A 14,739-nucleotide genomic window follows, 5' to 3' on the forward strand; every position below is an offset into this window, starting at 1 on the left:
CCCAAAAAAAAATCCTCTTCTGCTTTGTTGCTTCCTCTCGGTCATCCCTGAGGAAGGCTGACAGCTGATGGCACTTGGGGGTGCGGCGGAGGGAGGAGGATGAGCCGTGGTGGGGCTTTGTCCTATTGTGGAGGATGCAGCCCGCGCTGCAGGCTGCCGGAGGGGGGGGGGGAGGAGGCCTGGCGCGGGGCTGCCGGGGGGGGGGGGGAATAAAAATGGCAATGCCGCTGCCCGTGAGGTTTGCTGGTGGGGATTTCTTCTGGCTCTTGCCTTCCTTTGAACCGGGGAGATGCCTGGAGCCGCCACTAGCTTATCCGCGGCGGGGTTAGTAGGGGGTGAAGGGGGGATTGCAGGGTACAATTAAGAGGCATTGTTTGAAGAAGGGGGGAAGAAAATTCAATATGGTGGAGAGGAGGTTTTCTTCGCTGTTAAATAGCCTTTCCTGCTTTTGTTCCCTCCTGTTAACGGGGAGAGGTGGCTAGACAAAGAGATATCTTCGGGGTTGGCTGTGAGGGATTTCCCCCACTTCCCCTTGTTGATGGTAATTGTAAATAGAAATACATGCGCTTCCTACTGTGGCTTTGGCGCTGTGATTGACGGGGGCTGCCACAGCGGCGAAGGCATCATGTCTGCTGACACAGGACCGGGGCACGGCCGCTTAAGGCAGATCTGGCTGATCATCCCCCTGTTTTGAGTATGGGAATAATGGTAACAAAACCAGGACGCGGCACAAAGAAAATGTGCAAAGTGTGGGAGAGTCTTCCCAGCTGCTGCCATAGGGTAAACCCAACTTTCCTGGTTGCTTTCATTCCTTTCTCTAAAGGTTCTTCCTTTGAGGTAGCAGGAATGACTTATGTGAGGCAAAAGCTGCTTCCCTTTGATAGGGGAAGCTGCAGTCTGTCCTAAAACCTGTCTCTGGCTCACCAGAGAAAGGGACTTTTTTTGGGGGGGTGAAATATAATGAGCTTCTGGCGAAGGGGCCTCCAATAGATCTTGAGCTCCATTAAAATGTTAATTTATGCTTTAGAGTGAGCTGTGGTACCAAGTTGGTAAGCACCGTGCTTAATCTCAAACTGACAAATGCCAATGTAAATTTGACAAAAGGCCTCTTGTGAAATCACTTTTAAGACAAGCTAATGCTAATGATCAGCAGTTGAGTTAAAAGGAATAAATTATGGCCGTATTTTAAGGTGTGCTGACCAAACTCCAGAGCCTGAGAGCGTGCAGGAGCGCTTATTTTGCTTCTGATGTGCAGGCTTTACCTCTGAAATACCAATTAGAACAGGAAGGACTTCATCTCGACTTGAGCAGCTCGTGCGGAAAAGCAGAATGGAAACCAGAGGTCCTGGTGCAGCCAGGATGTTCCCGATCCTAAAATGCATGGTGTTGGCTCAACCATTTTGGCTGGCGAGTGGTGTCGGAGCAGAGCCTGGTTCAGGCTGGGCTACAGGACTTCTGCGGTCAGATGAGGCATCAAACTGGAAGCTCGAAGGTTGCTCCTCCAACTTTGGTCTGGTACCAGTGCTGGCAGAGTCAGGCTTCCTGAGGAGAAGGAACTGGAAAACGCGCTGCGTAAACACATTCAGTTGTTTCTTTCCTTTTCCAAGAGCCTTGAACTGCCATGAAACTTCAGATGATGTTTTCAACCACCCTTTCCTTAGAGCTGGCCCTTGCAGAAATGGACTGTTGGAGTCCCACCAGGCAACTGTTGTAGCTGAGTGAGTTTGTGTCTCCTCTGCTGAAAAGCCCGACTTGCACCTCGAGTACCAATCTTGATGCTGCCTGAACAAAAAGAGATTAACTGGGGGTCCTGTTCGCTAGATACTCGAGCGCCGTGCCCCTCTGCCAGGCTACCTGTTGGGCTGTGCCCATCTTACGTCTTGTGCCATGAGAGTTACCGGTTGACTTGTCCCAGTGTCCATCGCTAGGGCTTGTACAAAGCCCACAAAATAGCGGTAATCCAGACCATCTGGGAGAGGCGGCGAGTGGCTGCTGATCTGGAGGGTTTTTTTCTTTCTCTTGCCAAAGTGAAAGTTCAGTTGTTGGTTTAAAGAGGAAAAAATAAATTGTTGGAGCCGTTGTAAAAGAGCCACAAATACGTCCGTTGCAGTGGTCGTTCTGGTTGGGTCTGCAGGGCCACCGCTACGTAAGTGCACAAGAGTGCATGCGTAAATTCCACTTTTGATGGATCTGAAAGCGCAACGTGAATATTTCAGGTGCTAATCTCTTCTTCAACCAGTAATGAAGAGCTCAGGCAGCTTTAGGACTGGGATTACTGGCACTGAGATATTTTAACTTTTTCCCTTATGTATGCAAATGGGAGACCCCATTGCAGCGCCAAGCTTGTAAAGATACGTCTTAGCAGTATGGGGAAAAATAATCCCAGAGCATCATTAATCCTGAATTACTGCTGATACGACAGCCTCAAACTTACACAAGGTATAATTAACTTCCCAGCGCTCAGACGAGAGTGCTACGCTCCTCCCGATCCCTCCGTGCACTGAGCGGCGGGGAAGTGTCAGGCTGTGTCTGCTGGTATTTGCAAAGCGCTGGTGGGTCTGGCTGCCCTAGCGCGAGAGCTGGTGGGTCTTCCAGCTACCGCATCCTGGAGGTGCTGGTGGGAATGGCTTCTCCAAGTTGCTCGAGTCTTAATAGCTTTAAGATCCTTGGCTTAGGCTTGCTAGGTGCGTCGTGCATTGCAGATTAGGCAGCATCTTTCTCCAGACCTACTGCACAAACCCGTTTTTAATCTGGTGCAGCAATCGGCAGGCCGGAGAACACCTAGTGGTTTTATTTTCAGACTTGTATTTTCAGTTCATCTTAACTTACGCCTCTGTGGTCTGGAAAGGACTCGGTAATTGCTCACCGGGACGTTCGGGAGTGGGATGTTGTGCCCCCTGACAGGCGTTTGTTATCTGCTTTCTGTGCTCCAGACGACGTGGGTTAGACGACATGAGCGTTGGGCGTAATTAAACTACCCTGTTTAGCCCCGGTAGATGAAGACCATGGTCCTGCTGGGTTTTCACTCATTGCAGGCACCAGTGTGTTGAACTAAGCTTCTTACCTGCCAGCTGCCTCCCTGCGCTAAAGCTATATAAATCCATCGCAAAGATACAGATTCACTTTCTATAGGAGCAGAGTCGCCAAACTCTTTGGTTCAAGATACATTTAATCATATAGGCACAGGCCTCATTCCTTAAAGGGCCTAAATAAAGAACATCAGAGTGACTGCGAGGACCAAGTGGAGTGTCACTGTCCCTTGCATCATCCCCTGGGAGCTGAGGGGATTGCTCAAGTGCAGTGAGTAATTGCTTTTGCAGTTTGTATGGCTAAGCAGAGCTTTTGAGTCTTGCTTGCTGGAGTCTGGCACGGTAGACGTAGCCAGCCTATGTTAGAGCTGGAATAGCCTGGGCGATGCCAACGAGCTGTGTGTAACTTCTTGCTCACCACGGCACGGCCCTGTCTTTCTAAGAAAGAGCTCTTGCTGTGCCAGAACCCAGTCTCGAAGGGATTTTGCTAAATGTTTTGCGTAGAATCCTGCCCTCAGCGCCGTTAGATGGACCGACACTGGCTCAAGTTTCCATCGGTCTGTCTGAGCCTTTCTGAACTGCCGCCCTACTTGGAGAAAATCCATGTAAACCTACTTGCTTCCCTTGGTTCCCGAAGGCTTCTGCGTGCAGAAGGTCTATTCGTGACCAGTTTGTGCAAGCAAGGGAAGAGCTGATGGTCTTAAGCAAGCACGGAAACGCCAATACCTCCGAGTTACCCCTTACTCCTAGGTTTTTTTTCATGGATTTGTATCGAGTGTGCTGTCTCTACGTTTCTGATGCACGTTGCTCTCTGGTTCTGTGCTCTCCGGCCATTTGAAGTGGCCGAGCGGCGCTGCAGATGACATCGATCGCTGTAAGACTTGCTCTGTCATTCATTCGGCAACACAATGCGAGCTCTCGGGAGCCGGGAGCCCATCGTAACCTGAACTGGCTGAAGCGGTGGATTATAGTAGCACAGCGTGACTGTAATTTCCACGAAGATTGTGTTCGACCCCGGCTGGATACCTGGAGCTTTCCCTGCTGTGTCTTGGTGCCCTTTCTGCTGTCAGCAGCGGCTCAGTTTTACCTGTTTGCACGGGGTTGATGATTATAAGACGGTCAGAAAGCCATAGATTTGAACTCTGACGTTTCCCCTTTTTTATTTGCAGTCTAAACTGTTTCTAGCCCTTCCCTTATCGGTACAGGCTGTTTGTTTTCCTCGCTCCCTGACCCAAACGACATAATGACATATCAAGCGGTTCTTAGACGCAGACTAGCGCGACCGTGGATGGGTATAGCCAGCGGTCAGCCAGCGCAGCCGTCGAAAGGAATTGCTGAGCTGGGAGGATAAATCTATTGTGCGTCTCGTGTGTTTTATGACCGTGCTGTTGCCTCATCGGCTGCGAAGGGAAGCGATGGTGAAAGGCCTGCGTGGGATTTCAACGCTTCGGGGCTCTGCAGGAGCCTGGGTGATATAACGAACCTGTTAAATGAGCCTTGGATAAAATAGTGTTGTAATACCTCCACCTCTATCCCCATATCGGTGTTTAATGGGTATGGAATAAGGTTGAGAAGATACTTAAGACCTCTTATATCTTCTGCTGGTACCCAAATTCGCTCTGGGGGATGCTGGCAAACCTGTTGAAAGGATACACGCTCAGTGGGAAGTGATGGGTGAGCTACTCTGAGAAGACAGAGCAAGAAATGCTTTGAAGTTTCCTTAAATGGAGGGAGGAAATCAGCTGACATCTGGACTGAAGAATATAGCTTCTGCAGCTTTTATTGTAACTTCATCCCTCCAGTTGATACTTACTTTGCTTTGAAATCCTGGTTGGCTTCTTCGTGGCTCGGCTCCGGCACGGATGTTAGCAGTCCTGTACTGGTAGAGCTGGTGAGCCGGTGTTTTGGAAGATGTTCCGGGGGAATAAAACCACAGGTTAGAGCAAAGAGTCAAACCGGAGCCCTCGCGTAGAGCTCTGTGAAATTCGGTTTAACTGAGGAGATCGTGCTGGCTAGTGGTGATGCACTTGGTGTGATAGTCCCACTTTGCCTGTGGTAAATCATTAACGTTTGAACTGACACCATAAAAGCCACCTGTACTTTCGCTCTTGCAGTTCCTCAGCCTTGTAGGGCTTATGGCGCTCTCGAGTAGTGTCTTAACGCAGGGTTTGGTGCAGCCGTGTCTGCTGTAAGGGTCTCTGCTTGCTTCAGCCTGTCTGGAAAAAGTGAAGGGGCCTTGTAGGACATGAGGGATCTGGAGTCTGTGGAGGATGGTACGGTGCTGGAAGGAGCAGCTGATGGGTCATGGAGAGGTTTTGTGGGAAGTCCTGCGGCTAATTGTATTCAGGATCCGTGTGGTGACCACGAGGCCTTGTGGGCACCGTGTTTGAAACCACCCATGACTTGAGGGATTAAACTCAGAGTGGCCCATTCTTGCCGTGCACCGGGCAGGCAGCTCTGGCTTTGCTTTTGGGGGCCTTGGCTGAATTACCGTGGCATCCTGGTGGGTAACAGGCTGGCTAGCAGTGCCTTGCTCTCCCAGTAGAGAAGACTTGCCCGTTGCCACCTGGAAGCGCAAGAACAGCAAGTCCTCACGCCAGCGATCCCTGCCAACCATCCACGCATCTACAGGTGTTGAGACGCTTCAGAACAAAATAACCCCTCCTGAAAGCTGCCTTTACCGTGGGTTGGTCCTTGGCTGGTAAAGTTGAAGATGATTTTAAAAAGCTTCCTTCGCACTGAGGATTTACCGGAGTTAGGATTTGCAAGTCATGTAAACAGTATACGGTGGGAGACTTTTTGCGTCATAACTGTGGTTTGGCTGAGTGCGCTAACTGATACCCGTATTGGCCGGCATTGCCATAACATAGTTTGAAATAAGCCTCCTACACGCTGCAGCAAGGGGGAAGTGACACACGAGGAGAGCCCTGAGCGCTCCGCGGGGCGAGATGCATGTGGAGTAAACACGAAGGATCTCACGGAGATGCGGATCTCTGCCGGGAGGGCCAAGCTGCCGGTTCTCTTGAGCGAACGGCTCCTCTGCTCCTGAGCGTGCAGGCGTGCAGCGGTGGCATCTCTCAGCAGCTGGATGTGGGGTTTTACAGGCTGAAAGAAAGATAACATGAGATGTAGCCGGGACCTACAAATTAGATAATGTTGGTGGTGAATGAGAACTCAATTGCAGATGTAATTCTGCCTTTGGAGAGAGTTGAGGCAGAGCAGGAAGGATCGGTAAAACCTCCACAATAAGCAGTCCTAAGCATGCAAGTATTCAAGTTTTTGTTAAGCTCTTTGGCTTGTGAATGCCAGAGCCGGTGACCGGGTTAGTTGCAAAGTTGGGTTTTAATGGGGATTTAGCCGTGCAAGTCCTTAGCTTGCTCTGCAAGCTACAACCTGTGTCCCTCTGCGATTAGTCTCAGCCTCGTGGTGTTGCGTTCAGACACAGCAGCTGATCTGCTGCTCAGAGTAATCTCGGTGTTTTTAATCTCAGTGGGTGCATAGCAGGGATAGCAAAGTGTCTACCGAGATGATAAAGCTCCCAAATGGCTTAATTTATTCTTTATGCTACCTCTATCCTCTTAAGAGTAGCTGTTGACTCTCTTGCGTGTCCCGGTGTGGCAGATATCAAAGATTGAGGTTTTGAGGAGACTACCTGGAGTCCTGTAAGGCAAGGCTTTATGCTCCTGGTGTCACCCATAAACGAGGGTGCTGCCTGTCTGTGAACATCCTTAACTTGATAGCTGGTGGTTTAGGAGTATAGATTTTCCTAATCTAGCCCAAATGCGTGAACTTCCCAGAAATATCCTCAGGGGAGCCCTGGTAGGCGGTGGTTGTGTAGTTAAAACATCTTGGTTGGCTTGCTCAGAGCAGACAGCGAACCTAGCAGGGGTTAATCTGTCTCAACTAGAAGTCTTTCGGCATGCATGTCTCAATTCTGGAGTGAGGCAACTGGTGTGTTTTTCAAAGGACTGTGCAGGTACCTTCAGATCTAGGCATGCAGCAGGCTGTCTGAACACGCTCTTTGAGAGAGCATCGGTAGTAAAAATGGAAGGAGGCTCAAATGCAACTAATGTGTCCCTTGCGTCCTTTGTTTCCTCTCTCTGTAGGAATGCATCCTCTCCGGGATCATGTCAGTGAATGGAAAGAAAGTCCTTCACATGGATCGTAACTCTTACTATGGAGGGGAGAGCGCATCCATTACACCCCTGGAGGATGTAAGTACGGAGGCTGACACCCACCTATTGTGTCCTCCCCAGGCACATAAAGGGGGCTTTATTTCGAGCTATCCTAGGGGTGGATCCAAAGTAATTACTCTTAAGGGTTTCCTTTGAGTAAGAATGTTTTATGGCACTTCCAGACCAGATAATAGTGGGGGAGAAACCGGTGCGTATGTTTATACTTGGCAGATAGCACTTGTTTTCTGTAGTTCCCAGCCGAGATTCAGGCACGCAGCACTTGAGCGATCGTTCGGAGGTATAATGCCCGACAGCTAGATGTTAAAACTCTTCGGCTAAATTGCTACTGCTGCGCTTGCCGGCGAATGTTGGCCTGACAAATGCCGTGTGCTCTCCGTGCCTTGACGTTACACTTGGCCCTCGGTCTGCGAGCACTTCCAGCTAGATAGGCGCCATCTCCTTTGGTTAGTGCTTGCGCCCTGTGATTGTGTACCCCTAAAGCCATTAGTGTGGCTGATTAATCAGATGTCAGGAAATCACTGCTCTCCTTGCTGCTTAATCGCGTTAAATATTTATATCAGAGAATCTGATTTAAGTTATTGGAGGAGCCTGCCCTCTCCTGAAGTAGGAATTGTGATCAGATTACCTTTAGCTATGTTAAACAGTATTTCGGTTCAGCAGGTCATAAATTCCCAAGCTTTAAGCCTTGGAGGAAGGAAGACTGGATGAGCAGAATAATGCTGCCTGATTCTTACTGTAAGAATTTACTGGATGTGCTTTGTGTATTGCCTCAAAAGTCAAATTCAAGCTAAAACGCTGGCCAGAAGCTTGCTGTGAAGAGCTTATGTTCAGCTGGGGAGATGTGGGGGTGGAAAGTGTGTACATGTGTGGGAGAAATTATACCCATAGATATTTCCTCTGCTATAATAAGTTTTGTATTCTCTCCGAAGCTCTACAAAAGGTTTAATCTACCAGGAACTCCACCAGAATCTATGGGGCGAGGAAGAGACTGGAACGTGGACCTAATTCCAAAATTCCTTATGGCTAACGGTAAGTGATGCTGAGCTCCCAAATCTGCCTCGTAAGCTTAGCCTGGGTTAGTGTTCAGTGCTGTAATGGAATGAACAGCCCTTCAGCTAGCTCTTCGTGAACTTGTTGAAGCATTAATCAAAGAGCTGCAGAAAGCTCACTCGAGCTGATCTGCATGCGCTTATGCCAGAAGCACCACGGCTTCTGCTCTGTGACTCGATTCGCCTGTGGACCTCTCAAACTCGGAAGATGGCTCCAGCTTGGAGCGTGCAGCAGTGGCATGTCTGGAAGGTTTGAACGTCCGTTTTCCAACATCCTCTCTTAAAGTGTTTGCATTTCTAGCCAGGGTTAATGCCATGAATTTGTGCATTGTTATTCTTCCATGGCTCAGGAAGAAACGGTTGATTCCATGGCTCAGGAAGAAACAGTTGATTCCATGGTGACTGTTAATCCCCTTTGTTCCTATTTTATGGCTTGCAGACTCTGTCATCTCTTATTGATGCTACAAATCCTCATTCTTTAATCTATGTGTTCCAGTACTGGGACAGGTCTTCTGGACCAAATCCACTATCGGTGAAGCGATTATCAATGCAAACAAGTTCAGGGGCAACTCGTTTTGCCAAAAACCAACCACTTGCTACTGGAATCTCTTGTCCCTGAAGCACGAGGGGATAGATGTATCGTGTAGTGCCAGTCTCGCTCAAGGTTAGCGTGGTGGAAGACTTGATAGATTCCAGTCAAGGTTTGGTTACTCTAGTCTCGGCTTACTTTCGGCTTGCATAGGCATTGTGGTGCATTTTGAAGGGACAGCATCCCTCTGGGGATGTGACAGCGGGTGGGGACAGCGAAGGGGGAAACATGCTGAGGGATGGCCTTTACTCAGAGGACTGACAGAAACCGCAGGAGTGACGAGGAAGCTGTTAATTGCCTGTAAGAAAGTCTTAAAACTGCCTCATAATGCGCTAGTGAGTATCTGCCACAACCTGTATGTTACACAAAGGTGTAAGAGCTGTGTGGGTTGAACGTGGTGCTGCCGTTGAAGGGTTTGCTGTGTTGGAAGAACTGTCTGCCTTGTGAGAAGCACTGTCCTCCTCTTGGCTTCTGGCTACAGACCAGCTGGTTGACTTGTGCCAAACCTCCTTTCCAGGTCAGTTGGTAAAGATGCTGCTCTACACAGAAGTCACTCGCTACTTAGACTTCAAGGTGATCGAGGGAAGCTTCGTCTACAAGGGAGGAAAGATCTACAAAGTTCCTTCCACTGAGGCAGAAGCCTTGGCATCCAGTGAGTAGTTGCACCTTGCTTTGTTTCCTCCTGAGGCTACCGTCTCTAAACAAAAGCAAGACAGGTCTCTGCCACCCACGTCTGAGGATGTTCTGTGCTCATGTAGAAAAGAAATCTTGACGCTCCTCACGTGGTGCTGTGTGTAGACTCCGTCTCAGTAACAAGCTGTGCTTAGCATAGGAGTCTTCTGCATCTCATTTGACTTCAAACACCTCAAGGAGTCTTGGGCTTCCTGAGCTTTGAGTTACCATTTTCTTGGAGCTTTCAGATGGAGCCGGTCAAGCTGCCTGTTCTATGGCTCATCTGGTGAGAATTTGGCAGTATTTTACTTCCTCAAGAGGTTACATTTGGGGCTTATGCTCCCAGCTCTGCCATAAATATTTAATGTTGAGTCCTTGTTGGATGGAATTATGTGTGTGAAAAACGTTGTTGCATTTATCAGCAGGCAAATTGGAATGACTAATTCCGATATGCGGTACCTGGCTCAATCTTAATTGTTGTCTGCTTAAATTTCACTCTTCAGATAAAACTACTGATCATTCATAATAGCGTAGTGAAATACGTTAGGAGCTGGCAGAGGGCAGTCCATTAGCTTCACATGCGGGATGTATTTAGTAGCATCTCCAAAAAAAATCTCGTGATAAAGTGACTCCTGCAAATAAGGCTCCTGGTATGCGGCTTCTCTGCGTTGGAGCCTTCCTTATGGCAGATATTCCCATTTGCTGTGAAGCAATCGGTCATTCCTTCAATTTGGCCGTGTTGCTGTCTCACCGTGGTCTCTTAAGAGACTCATACTGGCAGAAGTAGGAGGTGCCTTTGGTGCTGTCTCTGCCTTCGTGTTTCAGCAAGTCCAGTCTCGCTTCTCCAATCTGTAGAAAACTCAAGCGTATAAATGGTGCCTTGTCCAATCTCGTGTTTGAAATGTTGACCCTCACAGCACTTGCTAGTTCCTTGGCGAGGCTGCAGGAGAGCCCAGCACCGCTTGCTCTGATGGAGCTTTGATCACCACGCTTGGGTGATGCTAAGCCTGGTAGATACCAAGCGCAGGTCTCTGCTTAGGGAAGCTCAGGTCGGGCTTTACACCGGGCCAAGTGGAAACTGCTCTCCAAGCTTTCCCCCAGCTGAAAGTAGCGTAGAAGCTCGGCCTCCAGCCACGCCTTTGAGAAGTTGGCTGTACCACCTCGAGGTCGGGCGCACCAGGACAGTTGCCAGTGAGGACCGGCTTGGCAGACGTCTGTGTGTCTCCTGCTTGAATGGAGAGCCTCGGTCAGCACTCAAGGCCGAACTCCACGTTATTGAGTGATGTGTAAAACACTTGTCAGTTCTTATCCACTTCTGATACTCTGTGGCAACGGAGAAGCCATTTAGTAGCTGTGTAAGTTCTGACAAAATACCTTGTTTTTAGGCTTAATGGGCTTGTTTGAGAAACGCCGGTTCAGGAAATTCCTAGTGTACGTTGCCAACTTTGATGAGAACGACCCCCGAACTTTCGAAGGCGTTGACCCCAAGAAGACTACCATGCGCGACGTGTATAAGAAGTTTGACCTGGGGCAGGATGTTATAGACTTCACGGGCCATGCCCTCGCGCTCTACAGGACTGACGAGTAAGTGTGGGTTCAGTTGCTCCCCCAAATTGGCTGGGGTGCTGGGCGCTTGCAGCACAGGCCTTGCAAATTGAGGGTAGGATGTCTCGCAAAGTGTTTCTGTCCCTGAGCGCTGCATGAGTCTTAAAATACTGGGTCCTCTGCTGACGGGGTATTTAAAGTTTGTGGGTTCCTGGGGTTAATGAAGCATATTAATATTAATGAAGCAAGTTAACAGGCTTGGGGAAGAGGGGCTGGAAAGCTGCCTGGTGGAAAAGGACCTGGGGGTGCTGGTCGACAGCCGGCTGAACATGAGCCGGCAGTGTGCCCAGGCGGCCAAGAAGGCCAATGGCATCCTGGCCTGTATCAGCAATAGTGTGGCCAGCAGGAGCAGGGAAGTGATTGTGCCCCTGTACTCGGCCCTGGTGAGGCCGCACCTCGAACACTGTGTTCAGTTTTGGGCCCCTCACTCCAAGAAGGACGTCGAGGTGCTGGAGCGTGTCCAGAGAAGGGCAACGAGGCTGGTGAGGGGTCTGGAGAACAAGTCTGATGAGGAGCGGCTGAGGGAACTGGGACTGTTTAGCCTGGGGAAAAGGAGGCTGAGGGGAGACCTCATCGCTCTCTACAACTCCCTGAAAGGAGGTTGTAGCGAGGTGGGGGTCGGTCTCTTCTCCCAAGTAACAAGCAACAGGACGAGAGGAAACGGCCTCAAGTTGTGCCAGGGGAGATTTAGATTGGACGTGAGGAAAAATGTCTTTACTGAAAGAGTGGTTAAAGATTGGAACAGGCTGCCCAGGGAAGTGGTTGAGTCCCCATCCCTGGAGGTATTTAAAAGACGTGTAGATGAGGCGCTGAGGGACATGGTTTAGTGGGCATGGTGGTGTTGGGTTGACGGTTGGACTTGATGATCTTAGAGGTCCTTTCCAACCTTAATGATTCTATGATTCTATCTCCTTCCTGAATAAAACCCCCTGTGACACTAAGTGCTTCTAAAAGGGAAATTCCAGAGAAATACTTGCCGGGAGCAGCCGGAGGGTGGGGAAGGAAACTTCATGGGAAGTAAACGTTTTGCTCTCTGAGTGTATTCTGCTGTAAGTCTTGGTTTGTGAAACGTTGCAAATCGTGTAACTGCCCCTCCAGCTATCTAGATCAACCATGCCAAGAAACAATCAACAGGATTAAGCTCTACAGTGAGTCGCTGGCTAGATACGGTAAAAGCCCGTACCTTTATCCCCTCTACGGCCTTGGAGAGCTGCCCCAGGGATTTGCAAGGTGAGAACTTGGTTTTGGACTCCAGTGTTTTCTCAACCCTGCTGCGGTACCTGGTGGGGGATCAGATGTGTGGAGCCAGTGCTCGGGCTTCCAGAATGTGATGCCGCATAAAAATACTGCGGTCGTTAACGGTTCCCTCGCTGTCTTAATCAAGAAGCGATTCCTTCATGTGAGACTGCTTCTTTCTGGGCTTGTTTACCGCGATTCCTGTTAGGGGTGGTAGTTCTGGGTTTGCTCAGAGAGAACCGTTTGCAGCATGTGGTTTCTCCAAGAAGTCGGGTTTGCCCATGTGGCGTAGCCTGCAGCTCTTACACTGTAGGACTGTCTGGGTTGCACCAAGCAGATTCTTTCTAGCTGGATGTAATTGCACCTGTAATTTGCTCCAAATACCAGCTGATACCTCGCAGAAGGAACAGCAGACACTATCTGCTGCCTAGATGTTTCAGCAGCGTATTTTGAAGAGGTTTAAGTCTAATGTGTGGTTTGTCCAAGTGGAACAGAAACGAGGGGCTGGAAGGGCTGTTAAAAACCAAACGCTCACCTGTGGAACATGCTGAAGTGGCTTTACTCTTGCAGGCTAAGCGCTATATATGGAGGCACCTACATGCTGAACAAGCCCATCGAAGAGATTGTGATAGAAAACGGCAAAGTGGTTGGTGTGAAGTCTGAAGGGGAGGTACGGTACCTTCCAATTCTTTCCTTACTCCCCACCCCACATCCTGCCTCTCAAAACTGAGGCTGTCGGTCATCGATCTGAACAAATGAAGTAGAAAACCCCTCATCAAAACCCTAGGACCAAAACTGCTTGGCCGGTGCCGTTTCCCCCCGTGCCAGCTCGCTTAAGACATGTGGATGTTTTCGTGGTGAGGAGTACAGTACCGTAGTCCCACTCCAGGAGTTGGAGTGAAGTCTTCATGGGGTGGCAAGGTGGTTTTCTGAATAAATCAGGCTGGCTAAACTGGGAAGGAGCTGCTTGCTTGTGTCTGACCTGGGTATGAAACCAGCTCTGCCCTTGACATTAAGTATCAGCCGCTCGGGCAGCTGGCACGCAGCCTTTCCGCAGCTTCTTCTCAACCTGGCAATGTAAAAACTAAGGAGAGTGCTGCGAACTGCTTGGAAGCTATAAATGCGCTCCCAACTGGAGCGGGAGCTTCGCAGGACAGTTTAGCGCTTGCTGGTAGGGTAACATGTCCCTTCTGGGGAGGGGATGATGTGTCCTGGCTAGCGGTGGAGGTGCTAATCCGTGCTATAGACTGATGTGCCCAAGTGCCGGCTGCCTGGAGGCTTCAAATTGGTCAAATACTAAACTCTTACTGTAAAAACGAGTTCTAATGCGAACCGGTCAATTCGTCTCTGGTTCAGCCTTGACCGCAGCAAGTTACGGTCCTAGACTGGAAGGACTGGGCTCTGTAGCGGTTATTGCTTAACTGTGTACTGAGTGAAGGGGAAGATGTGACGACACGCAGCTCTGTGTAGTCCTTTAAGAGTAATGCACCGAGATTTGGATTGTCCGAGCTGAAGCATGTTGCCGGCGGTGAAATGAGAACCTGATGCAGGAACAGCCGCCTCAAAATGGCTCTTGGTTTTCCTCAAAATCAGCCGGTTCCTCGCCTCTGGCTGGCTGCGTGCACACCTCCGCGCGGTGGTCACTCAGTGTCCATCTGTCTCTCTGCAGGTCGCTCGCTGCAAACAGCTCATCTGCGACCCCAGCTACGTCTCGGACCGCGTAACGAAGGTCGGCCAAGTGATTCGGGTAATCTGTATCTTGAGCCACCCGATCAAGAATACGAACGATGCCAACTCGTGCCAGATCATCATTCCACAGAATCAGGTCAACCGAAAATCAGGTGCGTGGACTGCCGGGGCGCGCGCAGGTCTTGTCGCGCTTGGGTTGAGGCAGAGCGGTCGTTAAACGGGTCTCGCGCCGAACACGCGCTCCCACGGTCCGGTGAGATGCGAATCAAACAGGAAAATGCACTTGCTGCCGCTCCTGCGGCAGACTTCACGTCCTTCTCCAGCAATCCTTTAGGCCCCGGCGAGGCTGCGCTTCGGTTCAGAGCAGCGGTGGGGGAGGTGGGAGAAGGTGCCTGTGGTCAGAAAGCCGTGTGAGGAACCCGCCGAAGGGAGTGCCCCAAGCTGGGAGAAGTGGGTGAGGAGCACGGGGGTGCTCTGGGAGGGGGGTGAGGGCTGAGTGCAGGAGGGGAAAATGCTTCCTCGCCCTTGAACAGCGGGGTGGGCAGCGTGGCCTAAACAAGACAGGGAGGTACGAAGTGTCAGGGGAGCAGGAAGAGGCGCATGGGTGCGCAAGTTAGAGGAGGCTTTTGGGATGAGGCAGGCCTGACCCGGGCTGTTGGCTTGCCCAGCGCATT

General features: G+C 50.2%; 1 protein-coding gene across 1 annotated transcript in view; it reads left to right on the top strand.

The window, feature by feature from the left end:
* Positions 1 to 7,135: 7,135 nt before the first annotated feature.
* Positions 7,136 to 14,739, top strand: part of GDI2 (GDP dissociation inhibitor 2) — an 11,021-nt gene continuing 3,417 nt past the window's right edge. Inside the window, exons 1-7 of the mRNA XM_009282669.1 lie at positions 7,136 to 7,243; positions 8,155 to 8,254; positions 9,381 to 9,515; positions 10,921 to 11,119; positions 12,239 to 12,370; positions 12,947 to 13,046; positions 14,046 to 14,217. Coding sequence (XP_009280944.1) covers positions 7,157 to 7,243; positions 8,155 to 8,254; positions 9,381 to 9,515; positions 10,921 to 11,119; positions 12,239 to 12,370; positions 12,947 to 13,046; positions 14,046 to 14,217 — 925 coding nt within the window. The 5' untranslated portion in view covers positions 7,136 to 7,156. The remainder of the gene's footprint in view (positions 7,244 to 8,154; positions 8,255 to 9,380; positions 9,516 to 10,920; positions 11,120 to 12,238; positions 12,371 to 12,946; positions 13,047 to 14,045; positions 14,218 to 14,739) is intronic.

This window comes from Aptenodytes forsteri, unplaced genomic scaffold, assembly GCF_000699145.1.
Source record: "Aptenodytes forsteri isolate BGI_AS27 unplaced genomic scaffold, ASM69914v1 Scaffold310, whole genome shotgun sequence".
NCBI lineage: Eukaryota > Metazoa > Chordata > Aves > Sphenisciformes > Spheniscidae > Aptenodytes > Aptenodytes forsteri.